We start from the raw sequence: 14,928 nt of genomic DNA on the forward strand, positions 1-14,928 counted from the left end.
GAGAGGCAAAATAGTACTATTTTACTACTGCTAATTGGCATTGATATCATATTTACTTCCAAAGAAAAGCAGACACCCAAAAAGGCTTTTTATCACATTATGGTCTGTTTTCTTTCCAGATTCTCTTTTGTATTTACAGGCATAGAGATCAACATTATCCCCAACAGAAATCTATCTTCATTCATCATCCTAATCACATTGAGAGAGAAAGAGGAGGGGAGGATCAATTCAGTTCCTCATCATCCTAAGAGCCAGAGCTTGAAGCTCACCCAAGTCATTGGTAGACAATCTTTTCTTAGCACAAGGTTGGAAGGATAGATCATCTCTGTCCAGCATGTCCTGCATCTGCATCATCATTCCATCACTACTCTGTTCCAGAAATTCCAGGGAGTTGTGAGGTGTTAGGGAATGCACGTATGCCGGATAAGTAACCTGGGGAGACCAATCTCCTCCACCACCAAAGACAGGCCCTGCAGTCCTAGAAGGCCAATGATTCTCTAAGGACTTTGAACCAGCAGCTGCAAGGTTGTGAGCCAGCTGAGCCTTCACTTGAATCAATTGGGCTTGCAAGTATGCCACCTGAGAGTGTCAGCAACCAAATTCATCAAAATCAAATAGAAAGCAATCAAAGATGTCACTATTGATTAAAAACTAAGAACAGAACAGTGAAGGGAGAAGGTGACCCATGACCCACCTGTTGCTGAAGTGCAAAGATATGAGCAACACAGCCATAGACAGGATCACGGATCCTAGCCTGAGCTTCATAGGCGATTGTGAAGACAGCCTCACATCGATCGGGGAGAGGAACATGTAATAAGAGCTTGGAGACATTACTGGCACCAAACACCTTGTGAATGGCAGCAAACCGAGCAGGGCCTTGCTCCGAGCAGAAATAAGGAGCAAAGATGCAATCAGAAGCACATTTTCTCCTGAGAAACTTGCAGGCACCACAAGGAGACCCACTTCCTGCAGCCATGGCTAGTTACTCCTACAGACAGAGAGAGAGAGACCCAGAAAGGAACCCCTTTTTTTAACACTATTCCTAAAGCACACGCACACAAACCAGTCACACACACACGAGCCCACTAGGAAATGGTGCCCAACAAAAGGTGTGAGAAGGGAAGGGAGTGGGGGGCCTCTCCTCTGGCAGTCGGGGCTTCAGGGTTGGATTTACAAAGAGAGGTTTGAAGAGAGGGAGATGGGTAAAGTGGGTTTTGGACTTTCGAACACAACCACTACTCACAAGGGGCAAAGAAAGAGAGTTATAAGAGAGTTCGATGGGGGACATGAGAGGTCTCTGTGTTGGGTTCTAAGGGGACAGTTTTTAATGGTGAGTAACTATAATCCCAATATATTTATTCATTTCTTAGAATAGAGGGTTTCTTTGTTTTTTGTGTTTTGGGTTGCAGTTCGTGGATCGTATATTAATGGGAGTTTGATTTTGGGTCTTTTGGAGATTAAATTACTCTTATTATTGCCGCCGAACGCCGCACCTGGGGACTGATGATCTTTGTTTTCTTCCTATACTGTTTCATTTCCACCTGGCAATCATCGACTGAGACATTTTTTTTTTCCCTTTAATACTTCACTTCTCAAATGCATGAAAGTGATTTTAAACGAAATAATAGTGATGAGTTTTATTTGTAATTATATAACCAGTCAATGCAGGTGTGAAAGCTGCCAATATAGAAGGGAGATGAAAGGTGAGTCCTTCCATTTTGATAAAGAAGGGCTTCTGGGTTTGGGGATTTGATATGAGATATTCATGACTAAGTGATAGTTGAATTAACCCTAAAAGGATAATCGAGTTTAGCAAGGGACCTTCGACTTCGAAAATGTGTAATTTTTAGTTTGATTCTTTTTATCCTTTTGAGATAATTCAAGATGTTTAATATTTTTCAATCTTCACTGTTTTTGATGAAAATTGAATAATTCACTTTTAACCCCTCTATGATCTGATCCATGTGATTATGGGCCAATATGACCCTCTAAGACTAATATAGATACTCATGTTAGCAAAAAAAAAAGAATTTAGATAATACATTATGTTCACACCCGTTATGTCTTGCCATGTCACCCGTTATGTCTTGACATGCCTTGAGGCAGGTACACACTATCCCATAATATTCTTTAAAAAAATATATTAATTATTTCTAATTGGGATTTTGCCTTTGCAGGGCTAGAGTGAAGCTAGAGTAGCTTGTAGGCAAAGAGGATTGGCAGGGCATAGCTGTGGCATTATCCTTCCAAGAACCAATATAACCCACGTCAGCCCTATATTTGACCATGTATGAAGGTGGAGGGTAGCTCAGTAGTCTGGTTGATGCCTAGGATTAAGAGTTTTCACACACACACACAAAAAAAGCCTAGGGTTTAGAGTGTAAATCGGTTTGATTTTGGTCTGGTTCGTGTTTTGGGTGTAATTGAAATTTTAGCTCAGCAGTCGGTTTAGTGTCAAAACTGTCTCTGTCACTCTCAATCACTCCCTCTCATTCTCTTTCCTTGTATTAAGTTTCTTTCTTGATAAGGAATATTATAATATTTAATTGGCGACATAGCTAAAGTAAAATCAAACCTATTATTAAAGTTTAAAACCAAAACCAACCAACCCATCATTAATAGTTTGATTCAACTCTGTTTGGTTTTTTGGTTCCGGTTCAGAACTAACACCCTTACCTAGGGTTCCACTTGAGGACTAGAACCAGTTATTTGGACTGGAATTGACCCAAAATTTTGAAATTGACCCGACTGAGTATTATTTTGTCAATGTGTATTTTTTTTTTTTTTTGTGTGTATCAAACTGAATTTATCCAGTTAGGACAAATTGGGGCCTATAGCACAATGATCCACACCACCCATCCATAAAGGAGGAGGAGGAGGAGGAGGAGGAAGAGGCTTCCCAATAACACAAACATACCGGTGAACATGGCAAATGAAAGGATGTATAAGCATCTTTAGCACAAGGCAGCATAATCTTTTTCCACACCCATTGTATCTTGTCATATATACTTGCTATTGAGTAACGTACTTTATTCCAAAAAATACACATATATATATATGTATAATACTTACTAATAGTAGGCCCTGGGGCTGGCCCCTTGTGGGTCTTTGTCTAGCGAATGTAGGTCATTGCTTGGCCCCTCAATGGGTCTTGTATGGCCCTTAGTGGGCCCTCGCACCTTACACCCAAAAAATACCAAACAAACGCAGTTTAAGGAACATTAGAACTGAAAATGGATGCTTTAATTTGGATTTTCAAGGTTTTCATTGGTTTAATATATGGGATAAATATTTCCTATTGCACTTAATCATATTTTCACTCTTAAATCACTCAAACAACTATGTTGATGGTTTGTACTTTATAGTGGCCATAACCTGGGATGTGATCTCGCATTCAAATGAATAGTTTAGTTGTCGCCTGGAGGGCAGTAGGGGGAATGCTTAACCATGTTTCCTTATTGGCATAATAAGCTTGAGAGGCAGTCCCATCAAAGCCTCTCTATAACCCACAGCTCGGCCCACATCGAACTGATTTAATTATAATGGGACGGTCCAGCACAGAGAACAGTAAGGATAATGAGCACTCCGCCCGCTTCAGGCGGCAGGAGCACCTGGGAATAGAGAGTACGGCGATGCAAACATTGTACCGCAGACCCTTTAACATTGTACGGAAGACCCTTTAACATGGACCACTTAATGGCATTGTCAAGCTCAGATGATATGTGACCAACCATCTCAGATCTCTAGAGGTACTGTCTTCTTCTGTGGTGGTGCTCAAAAGATAGTGTTAGATGTTGAAGTTCATAAGAGTATAGTTTGTCATAGTTATCCAATTTTGCTGATTAATTGGGAGTAGATGAAAGCAAAATATGAAGAAGGCATCTGATATCTAATACCATTTATGCTAACTACACACTTATGCATCAATAAGCCTTGGATAGCTTTCCATGTGTCCATTTTCTAATGGAGTACCCTTTCTTTGTCAGCTTAGTTAGCAAAAAAGCAACAAAACTCATACTCATACCATCCCATCCCTTACATCATAGCATTGGAAAGAATGATATCTGTTAAACAAGATCTCTAATTCCATCTCCATCCACTGTAAAACTCATACTCATACCATCCCATCCCTTACACATGGACTGTGTTTCACAATTACCTAATACAGAGTTTTGATAGATCTCCAGCTCCAGAGGCCTCCCAAAATGAAATCATATCGACACTAAGATGCACGCTATTTTCAAGAACAAAAAACACAAAAAGCAAAATGGAAAGGTACCATTACCTGTACATGGCAAAAACTCGGAAGAAGTAATCACTTACCTTACTTTCCTGATCCCTTGTGGTGAAACCTCACCTTCAACATGAACTGCAGCTTAACCTGGCAGATATCAACCTCTGGTTCAGTTAAACCACAGACAACTCATATGCTTTGTAAGGGGGGGAAAACAAAAAACAGAGAGCATAAATCATCGGTTGAACACTTCAAAAAACTATGATTATACAGCCTAGGAAACCTTGTTCTTGACTGGATGATTTTTGGGACCCTGAATCTAAGATCTTATGGTCCCAGGGTGAGAGCTTAGTATACTAGGGATAGTGGTCTCCATAAATTTAAATCCTGAGTAAGCAGTTGGCTCCATGATTATATAAATAAAGAATATAAAGACCGTGTAAAATACCAACCTGAGCTGTATCATAGACAATATATTCGTTATACATTAGCTCAGAAGACTTGACATTTGACGGGACCGGTTTCCCACAAGGTACAACCACTTCATCTTGCCATTTTACATAATCTGATTCCTGAGGTTTCGTCTTGCCAAGTCCCTTGGTTGAATGCTTTCCTTGTGGAGGTCTATCCATATACTAGGTTCCAGAAAAGTAACAGAAACTCAAAATATTAGAACAAACAATGAAGATGTGCCAAGTCTATTGCGTAAAAGTAGAGAACATAATTTCAAAAAGCCCGTCCAAGTGTTAGGAGACAGGCCAACAAAAGCAACACAAGCAAGTTTAGGCATTCCATCACAAGGAGATCAGGGTTTGTGGGCTCACCGATGCTTTCTTGAGTGGGTAGACCTCTCCCAAAGCTACTTCACTCAGAAGCAAAAAACCAACTGGATTTTGTCTATCAGTATAGCAGTACTGAGCGCTCTTGCTCACCAGGTCAGCGAAGTAAATCCCTTTGCCAAACTATGTAATTAAAGATGGAGAACTATTAGAGATTTTCCGCAAATGAGCCCCAGACCCATGTGCACCCACACTAACACACACACACACCTACAGAGAGAGAGAGAGAGACAGAGAGAGACAGAGAGAGAACCATATAACCAGTTGCTGGAGCTTCTGGAGGTGCTATTCGCAGTCCTTGGCTAAGGATACCCACAAAATTTGTCAGCCGGGAACCTGCAGACCACAAACTATCAGTTACATCACTCTATTTTCCTTAATGTCCTAAGACACAGAGCTGAGCCTCATCCCAACATCATAAGACATGTACCAGACCTAAGGTCAATTTTTAACTCTGGTAGTGGTGTGAGCTAAATTAGTGCCATGGTTTGGAGCTAATCCCTTTTCTTTCTTCGTATCCATTTTTTTTTTTTTTGGGGGGGGGGGGGGTGTGTGTGGGGGTGGGGATGGTGTGCGCCAAAAGAAGAGGAAACTCAATGCTCATAGTCATTGGCAGACCAAATACAAATATTCTCCTTTAGAGTGTATGATATCTTACCATGCCACAAGAGCATTCTATTTTGAAGTTTCTCCCTGTAGGGTGCAAACTTATCAAATTCTCCTTCTCTTTCAAGTGTGAAAACATCTTCCAATTCAAGGGACCAATCCTGAGTGTTGACCACAATATTCAATCAAAATGGATAAACAGCAACCAAAACATATTACAGACACTTTGGTGCTAAACGAACCAATAAGAACTCACCTTGTGTGTTGGTGCATGGGTAGTGAGGAGATATTTTTCAACCAACAGATAATCTTCACTATCGTGAGGCAGTGGAGTAATATTGCACCTAAGCTTCTTATATTTCTCATCGAGAGACTCATCATTATCAACATCAAAGCCAACTAGTCTGGAAGCTATTTCAATATCTTGAAGTGCTTCTAACATTTTCACCTGAAATATAGAATAAATAATAAAAGAACTGCTTCAATTATTCCCATTTTATTAAAATCTAAAAAGAAACAAAATTGCAACTGCCGTGGAGTCATAGTTCAACACATATTAAGATTGCAGTACACACATCTCAAGCATGGAAGATAAATCCCGATACCTTAGACTTAAAGTCATCTTCATCCCTGATGACATGTGGATGAATTGAAGGGATCACCGTAAAAAAACGATTGCTCACATCAATAAGTATGTTCTCTTTAAAAGGATCATGGTTACTACTTTCTAATAGATTTTGTATCTCTGTTAATGCCTCAAAACCTGAAAAATGAAAGCGAACTACTTGTAAGTTTAACAATTTAAATTCCTTTCCACCATCTGCACCACTGCTCACAAACCAGATCAAAATAGTATGATCACCTACAATAAAGTGATAGAATTGTAACTACCTTTCTGGATGTTACTTTTGCTTAGCTTTCCAAGAGGCATTTCTGACATATTGATCTCAAATTCCATCATAGCAGCCCTGCAGCAGTAATAACTAGCCTTTTAGCCATGTTGTCTGCAGCAAATCAAACAAGGCCCCAGTACAAGTGCATAACCTGTATGTTTCCACATTGAAGAGCATCTTCATAAGTTCTACCAGAGGAGGAGCGAGTTGACTATTTCCCTCATTAGGACTTTTCTTTTTTGACACTTGTTTGTTTACACCATAATCCTACAAAACATAATAATTTGACTCGTAAAGACTCCTCAAAAAGTGAAAATACTTTTTAAAACATTTGAGAGAAGCAAAACCATTCAAAACAGTTAATAGAAAGAAAACCATTCATACAATGTCTAATGGAAAGAATCTTCCAGGTTGTTTCTGGAAATTTTCCTTCAATTCCCATGCTTCCCAAGAATTCCCAGTCTTCTCCAAAAATAAACGTTTGAATTCCTTGATTGCCTCCAACTTTGCCATCTCTTCTAGTTTGCTTCCACCAATTTTATCATTACCAACACGGCCCCACTTACGGAACACATAACAATCTGATCCTTTATCCTCTTCAATGATTTGAAGGATATAATAACTACATGAAGTAAAAATAAAGTGGTCAGATCATAAAAATAAAATCAGCCATCAATATGCCATGAATTTCTTCTTGCATAATAAAGTCAAACAACTAATCCAGTATGTAGTTCAGCACATGCACAGAACTAAACTGCCCCTTGATTCACAGTTCTATTACATGTTACATGGAACTATTTTTCAAGAGCCAGTATGTATCAGTATCACTTCTGAGGTGTGATGAGCATCTCAATCCTCAGATCAAACATGATAAATATGGAGTTGTTGGATAAGCCATAGCAGGCACAATGTACGTGGCTGCTTTAAAAACAAGCAATAGAGTCGCTTCTGGCAGGAAGCTTCAGTCTTTAAAAACGAAACTACATGCAACTAATCCATGGCCAACAATGCTTTATTTCAAAAGGGAAAGTGAACTTCTCCTCAACAAGAAGATTGGTTCCTTGGACATTGAATCAAGAAGAGGGAGGGCTTGCACAAAGAATGAGAAGGAGAAGGTGAAGGTGAAGGTGAAGGTCATGAAGGAATTGGATCCCCCATCTAGGGTATACAAGCCAAGATCTTTCTTCGGCCTGGTAAGCCAACTGCAATAGGTCTGTCAAAAGGGGGTGGGGGATCAGATGTACCTTTTACTAATCTCTTTAAGAGATACAACCATAGAATTGGACAGAATTTTAAAAGGCCTTAAGAGGACTTCAAGGGAGACATCGTGATTGATCCATGGATGATCATACTGGATCATATTAAGCAGATTGAGGTACACAACTATGACTCACAACATGCTGTCAGTAACCATTTAACAAAAGAATAATGGGATAAATCGAGATCTCCAAATGTTTGAGGCTTTAGGCCTCACATTCCTCATTTTCTAAATAAAAAAAAAATCGTAAAACACGAGTAGGCAAAAATGGCATAAAATTTTACACATTAAGTTTGTCATTAAACATTACATATAGAGACCGGCTGTCCCCATCCCCAGGAGGGGGGCCACTGGGCCACTTGCAAGTGAGGAAACTAAAGGGCGCAAGAAATGCAGCGAGTGATATTTATCTTGAAGCACGTGTAAAAGCTAAGAAAATCTAATAAATACAATCGTAACAAAATAGCTAGTGTGTGTGGATCTCCAGCCGAAATTCCATGAGCACATAAATCTCAATATTGCCAAATATAGCTACCATTAAAGTAGTTAACTTCAAAGCCTGCAACGAAGACACAAAAATATGATTGCAACATGTGGGAGGTGTTTATCCTAGCGATCTCGACGCTGATATATAAGTTCAGAAGTATTTTTCAAGAATAAAGACACAATCTCCCTTGAATTCCCGAATAGTAAAAAATGGATGATAAGATCACCGAGTATCGAACCATATGGATCAGCAACAGTAAGTAGTTTAAAGTACAGCCATGCATCCCTTTCACATTCACAGTAAGATACGCAACATAATTAAGAGATTGCCTAACCAAGCATGACTGCAGAGCACTAATCCTCAGATCAAGATCACAATGCTCAACAAGAACACAGTGTCAGTATAAAATGCTGCTTGTGAAAAGGATCCACCACTGTAACCGGGCTTGCCTTGGGGGATGACTACAACCATAAAACCTCCTAACCAACTCTGGTTGCTTGGTTCCTGCCTCACCCTGTTCAAATGGATACCAATATTCTGTCTATCCAGCCACCCCTCTTCAATCTGAATTATGAGAGGGCGGAAACTCCCGGACTACTGTAACTTTTGTCTGCCACTTTATCAAATTCTTCACTAAATCTGCTTGTGTCTGGTTCCATATTTTTTCAGCAATATGCATACAAGTCAATGTGCATTTTTTTGAACTATGGAAGGTCAAATAAGATGGTACATGTTGGGAAACTATCTGTGCCACCGCCAGCAAGCTCACCTTATGCGCCACCATCAACTATATATGGATGGAACGTAATCTCTGAAGATGGGCCTCCCCAATTGTCATGTTAGGGACTTCCCAAGGAACAGGCTCATTGTTGTGTCCTTTCACCCCTCCCCCCTCCCTCCCCCCCTCCCCCCCCCATCCCCCCCCTCCCCCTTCTTTAGCATTGCTCTCTTCCACTTTTCCCCCTTGGGATACTGTTCATTCCTTCTTCGTAATTAATATTTTATTCATCCAAAAAAAGATGGTACTTTAATAAGCTTTTGTTTGGCTTCGTTGAGCAGACATCCCAGAAATTGCAACATAAAGAAATGAACCCATCAGTTACTTTTGTATGACACTTGAAGTTTCATACATCAAATGCATTTAATAAGTATGCAATATGAGAATAAGAATTTCAACACGAAAAATTTAATTTCATAAAAAACTCACGATGAACTGTTTCCTGGTGTTTTAGGAGGCTAAACTATCAACTACTCTAACTTAATCAAACATGGACATAAGTTTCAAATATTTGGTCTGGCTCCCCAACCATTCATGGAAAATTATACCTTAAACACTAAAGCTATGTTTGGTTGTCAAGAAATGAAAAGAAAATAAAATTTTAATTTTAGGAGAGAAATAGACATAAGTCAATCATTGCATCTATCTGTCTCCTCAAATTAAATTTTTTTTCCTTTTATTTTCTTTTCTTCTCTTGACAACCAAACATAGCAATTTGACAAGCCAATAAAAATTTGGGCAGTTCATCAAAAATACAAGATGAAGCATTTGCTGTAACTTCAAAAGATTGAACATATGCCAAAGTACTTTGTTTGATCTGTTCTTTGACTCGAGACCTACATACCATTATTTTGACCCCATACCAAATATTCAAGGAGGAAGGGGGCAGGGGGGAAGCATCAGTTTGTAATATACTTTCCACAAGACAATCCAACTAGGAACTAAAATTGTATGGAAACGGGGCAGGTTGAACAGAGGCCCTGCCCCTAGTATAGGGCCTGGGTTGAGTCCGGGATTCAAAATAACCTGCTTGCCCAGCCCTGGTCTGGTTGCTTTGTAGAAGTCCCATCCATGTGTGCAGGGTGGGTCCAGGTTGAACAATGATTCAAATGGAGCAGGTCTGGTATTAGCTAAATTCTGCCCACCCTGCCCTGAATCGAAGCAAAAAAATAAACCATAAAGAAACTTTTTCCAGCCATGCATGCATTTGTACAAGAACAATTCTTTCTTGAACTTTGATGTGATCTTGATAATCAAGCAACTGAAGCACAATACTTGCATAATGAGTTACATACAATTACCATGCACACAAGAAACAAGATTATCCAGAATAATCCACGCAACACACAGGCTAAGTAAACAAGCAAGAATTTTAAAACAAATAAAAATTCACCTGTTAATCCCAGTTGACAGGTCAGACATGTTTAAGGTTGTATTATAGATGCTCTTCCCAACCTCAAGGATGTGACCACAATCCTGCAGACCTGAGGCTTCATGTACAGCACTACGCCCTTTGACTTTCACAGTAACCATGCTTGAAGCTGCTCCAGTAGCTTCAATTTTGTACCGGTCAAATGGAAGCTTCTTCTTCCTTTCAATACAATCAACCAGATAATCCTCCCTCACAATGGGTAATTTCATCCTCCTGCAAAGGTTATAGCAGATTTCATAATAAAATTCCTATTAATTAGAATAACACGGAAAAAGAGACATACTTAAAAGACTCTGGTACAACAGAAGTTTTACCTTGCTTTTCGGATCTCAGGATCCTGATCATCTGGCCCACCACTCACTACCAAGCAATTTGTGTCTGTAATGCAAAAAACAGACAGAATAATAGTACTTATCCAATGCAATCGATCCAGTATCTTTGGTAAAGGGGCAAGTAACCAGTAGAGTAGACATACCTTTCTTAATTTTTGCATGGATCAGTCCACCTGCTTCCACAATTTTGCTCTTCAATTCCTCCTGAAGATATCCCCATATAGAATGAAGTTAAACCCATGACCGGGGGATAAAAAACTGAAGTAGCATTGAAGATACAACTGTTTGTAAGGATAGGTCAAATCTCTCATAACCATTGGGATAAAGTAAAGAAGGAATCTATTGTAACAATAACAAATCCTACTATGGATTCCTTGGATATTCCAGAGATGGCAACTTTCAAGTCTTCCAACATTTCCCCTTTCGATGACCCAGTAAGGACATTGGCAGGTTGACTTCCAGAAGATTTGTTGGATGGTGGAGGCAAAAGCCGAACAGGTTTCTTTCCCTTTTGTGTTTTGAACCACTGCAGCAGATCATCACTCCAAACTTCAATTTTCTTTCTTCAGTTTCTTTAAGAAAATAACTCCAAGCTTCATTTACTTTCTGATAGATGGTATACAGACTACATGCTCTGCATAAAGGTTGCATACCTTGCAAAGATATTGATTGTCGGTTCCTTCGGGTATTTCCCACTTACCCTTGATACGCTTGGGTTCAGCAGTTGAATAAGCACACTTGCTCCATGCTGATTGATAGCCATGGCAACGGTACTCACCTCCAGAGTAGCGTAGAGAACCAGAACAAATAGGGCAGCTATCCAGTGCTCCAAACATCATTCCATCAGCGCTTAAACAACAAATATTGGCATAAGAGATAATGTCAGCTCCCATATAACATTTAGGAGGAAAATATTTGCAATTATGCACCAGCCAGGGATATGTATAGTAACAAGGAGTCAAGGAGTGCATCAAGTAACGTCAGGTCAAAAACGGCTAAAGAGAGAGAAACTAATCAAACCACGCATCAATTTGAAAGTAAATCATGCCACTTCAACTGTCAAGTGTCAAGGTTATCAATAACAACTTTTCATAATTTAGGGTCAAGCACCTAGCGAAATGGATGCAAGAAGCTTAGCTAATACATCAGCAACTAGATCATTCAGTGGGGTCAAGAATGCAGCAGAACAGAACCACTAAAAACAATTTTCGAGTACTTTTGGAGCAGATATACCATGAGACATCACGTACAGGTATGTTCAATTCACAGCCATCCCATCATAGTAGAATGAGATTAAGCATGGCCTATCCCATCAAGGTAGCCTTAAGATTAAGCATCCTTATCTCTTTCTTTCATCCTTGAACCATCTTTATTTTAAGTCATGGAAAATGCTGATTTCATCTTCCTGTCTGTCACTAATTCAGAAAGAACTAAAATTTTCTTGTCCATTTTCACCATGTTCAGAAGAAATAGAATTCACTTGGCTATTGTCACTATGCTCAGAAGAACCAGAATTCCCTTGGCCATTATACATTGAAAATATTACCCAGCATAAAGAACCTAATCCAGGATTCAAGGTCTTGAATGCTTAGGCTATGTTTGTTCGGATTCTGATTCTAACTGAATGCTGGGTCGGGTCCAGAATCAGAATTGTGTTTTGGAATACTATTATACATTTGTTGAATTCTGGGCAGCCAGATTTCGAATTAGACTTCACATTTTCCAGAATCCAGAATTGAAGTTCAAGCCATTTCTCAGATTCTGACTCGTCTAACTAAGGTGTTGTAATAATGGGTTTTAGGGAAAGTGTCAGATTCCAAACGGGTCCTTCGGTCCTTAAAAACTATAGGAATCCCAGAATCCAATTCTAGGGTCATTTTGCATAAACCACTTCATTAGCATGTGCGAATAGGAAAGGCAAAAAGGTCTTTCATTCTTTTTCCACAAATCAAAAGAGAAACTAGGAGAAAGGAAGTGGTGTTGCTTCAATTAAGCACAGCTAGGATAATTTTGCACTAAACCACTTCAATTCTGAAACAGAGTTGTCAAAGTATCGCCTAGGTGTCTAGACGCCTTCTTGGGTCCAACTGTCCAAGGCAACAATATCCCTTATTTGATGCAAGAAAGGTGACCGCCTTGGACAACTAGGCGTCATCTTGTGGCATTATTACAGCATGCTTATATTATATTAATTTTCTTTTGACAATTCACGAGTTTACACTGATTTATGTTTATTGCCTTGTTTTTTATGAATATGCTTATAATTTATCCTATGCTTTGTTGTTATATGTTGTTCTCCTATATTAGTTCGTTACTAGCATAATTATATAATTTTGCAATGACATGGTTTCTATGTTGCATATAAGCATAATTATATAAAATTATCATTGCTATTTTACATATATTATACACCTAGAGCCCCCAAGCGATGCCTAGACGCTCCACCAATGTCTTGGATCACCTAGCTACCCTGACAACTGTGTTCTGAAAAATAGACGTACTTTCTTTACTTAGCCCACCTCGGTAGGTGCATATGGTCAAGAAGTTTAGGGTCATTCGGGATTCAATTATATCTGGACACTGCGAGAGAGGTCAAAATGAAGAAGCTTTGTGGTTGTTTGGGTGAATGCAAAGTTGATTGACATAAGTGTGGTTTTGCAACTACAAGGATTTTTTCATTAGAAAATATATTAGGATCATAGCAGTATATTGGAGTATTCATAATTTGTTCCAATAAAAAAACAATAATGGATTCTAGCAATCAGATTCAAACAACACTGTTTGTGTCTTCCAAACACAACTCTAAAATTCTCAAAATTAAGTGAGAATCCACAATTCTAGAACTGGGCCAGAATCAAGAATTACTGAAATTAGAATCCAAAAACCAAAGATAGCTAGTCAAATGTAGTATATGTAGTGTAAGAATCCTATGGCTGAAATTTTAGTCAGCTGTGCAAAAGAAGGGTATGGTAGGATTATAAATCCAGATGAACTTCCTAGTTTCCTTACCTGCACTTTCAAGGAAGATTTAGAGGTTTTAAGTATAACCCTCTGATGGATTTTGTCAATTATATGGATAGTAAGGATCCTACAAACCTAGCTTATTCACCATACTTATGCTTCAACAAGAAGTCAATAGGATAATAATTAGTAACTGAATTCCTAAGAACAACACATAGAGTACAAAGGTTATGTAATAACTTCACAAAAACAAGAAAGAAAAAGATGCATCAGAGATGTACCAACGATCTCGTAAATCAAGTTCTGATCCTGTTGAATCTTGACAATTTATTTCAAGCATTGCTCGCAGCTCCGATGTCGTAACATGCTTTTTAAGTTCATCTTTCATAGCCCACAATGCTTTGCTTTGAGCCTCCAACTTACTTTCCAGATCAGAAGTTTTGGAATTTTGATTCCTCAACTCAGTGTTGTTGCTTTCAGTTGAACGGCTGCCCAAAGAAATATCTTCTTCAACTTTAAGGATTTTTGACTTCTGATCTTTGCTATCAGATTTTTTACGTTTAGTGCCACCTCTGGAAGTAGAAGATTGCACTTGCGCTAGTTTTTTATCCTCCCCCCCCACATCTTTAGAAACTGAAAAGGATATTTAGGTTTTAGAGATCGAACAGAAAAGGAAGCATGCATGGTACAGGTTAAGCTTGCAACATAACAAGCAACTGGTCAACAGGAATCCCATACCCTTTTTGGCAGCAGAAGCATCCCTTTTAATCATTCCACGAAGAGCTCCTTGGTCAGAAAATGAAAGCTTATCCCACCCAGACAACTTCTCTACTTGGATAGATGGGAAAGAATCCATGAAACAGTTCGCATGTTGCCATGTCAGCCCCCTCATACCTTGTCCATCAGGCTTGGTTGATATCCGCAACTAATACAAAATTCAAAGAAAACATCAGAACATTACAATAATCAACAATCACCTAACTTGCTTCACCAGTTAATATATTAAAATAACTCCAAATGACATTTGAAATAACCTTGCATTCACAAGGTTAAAGTTCAACAGCAAACAGAATTATCAGTTTCACTACATTAAAAAAAAAAAAAAAAA

General features: G+C 39.0%; 2 protein-coding genes across 2 annotated transcripts in view; both read right to left on the reverse strand.

Annotated features, from left to right (window-relative positions):
* Window positions 1–1,299, reverse strand: LOC122073976 (LOB domain-containing protein 16-like). Its single transcript, XM_042638730.1, has 2 exons — window positions 695–1,299; window positions 1–579 (listed from the first exon to the last, which is right to left on the reverse strand). Exons 1-2 carry the CDS (start codon window positions 974–976, stop codon window positions 229–231), a joined length of 633 nt encoding a protein of 210 aa, XP_042494664.1. The 5' UTR covers window positions 977–1,299; the 3' UTR covers window positions 1–228.
* Window positions 1,300–4,015: 2,716 nt separating this feature from the next.
* LOC122073975 (poly [ADP-ribose] polymerase 1) overlaps window positions 4,016–14,928 on the reverse strand; it is a 16,253-nt gene continuing 5,340 nt past the window's right edge. Inside the window, exons 4-20 of the mRNA XM_042638729.1 lie at window positions 14,559–14,745; window positions 14,102–14,453; window positions 11,513–11,708; window positions 11,224–11,385; window positions 11,003–11,063; window positions 10,842–10,905; window positions 10,489–10,740; window positions 6,957–7,194; window positions 6,724–6,839; window positions 6,571–6,647; window positions 6,285–6,442; window positions 5,936–6,127; window positions 5,732–5,840; window positions 5,327–5,409; window positions 5,059–5,196; window positions 4,687–4,869; window positions 4,016–4,381 (exon numbers count right to left, since the gene is read on the reverse strand). Coding sequence (XP_042494663.1) covers window positions 4,325–4,381; window positions 4,687–4,869; window positions 5,059–5,196; window positions 5,327–5,409; window positions 5,732–5,840; window positions 5,936–6,127; window positions 6,285–6,442; window positions 6,571–6,647; window positions 6,724–6,839; window positions 6,957–7,194; window positions 10,489–10,740; window positions 10,842–10,905; window positions 11,003–11,063; window positions 11,224–11,385; window positions 11,513–11,708; window positions 14,102–14,453; window positions 14,559–14,745 — 2,625 coding nt within the window. The 3' untranslated portion in view covers window positions 4,016–4,324. The remainder of the gene's footprint in view (window positions 4,382–4,686; window positions 4,870–5,058; window positions 5,197–5,326; window positions 5,410–5,731; window positions 5,841–5,935; window positions 6,128–6,284; window positions 6,443–6,570; window positions 6,648–6,723; window positions 6,840–6,956; window positions 7,195–10,488; window positions 10,741–10,841; window positions 10,906–11,002; window positions 11,064–11,223; window positions 11,386–11,512; window positions 11,709–14,101; window positions 14,454–14,558; window positions 14,746–14,928) is intronic.

This window comes from Macadamia integrifolia, chromosome 3 (genome assembly GCF_013358625.1).
Source record: "Macadamia integrifolia cultivar HAES 741 chromosome 3, SCU_Mint_v3, whole genome shotgun sequence".
Lineage (NCBI taxonomy): Eukaryota > Viridiplantae > Streptophyta > Magnoliopsida > Proteales > Proteaceae > Macadamia > Macadamia integrifolia.

What these genes read in the sequence shown, in the direction of transcription:
- LOC122073976 (XM_042638730.1), bottom strand. Translation starts at nt 976, where the DNA reads ATGGCTGCAGGAAGTGGGTCTCCTTGTGGTGCCTGCAAGTTTCTCAGG. An exon ending in TCTTTGCACTTCAGCAACAG is followed by an intron (nt 580 to 694) that starts GTGGGTCATGGG and finishes TGACACTCTCAG; the next exon opens with GTGGCATACTTGCAAGCCCA.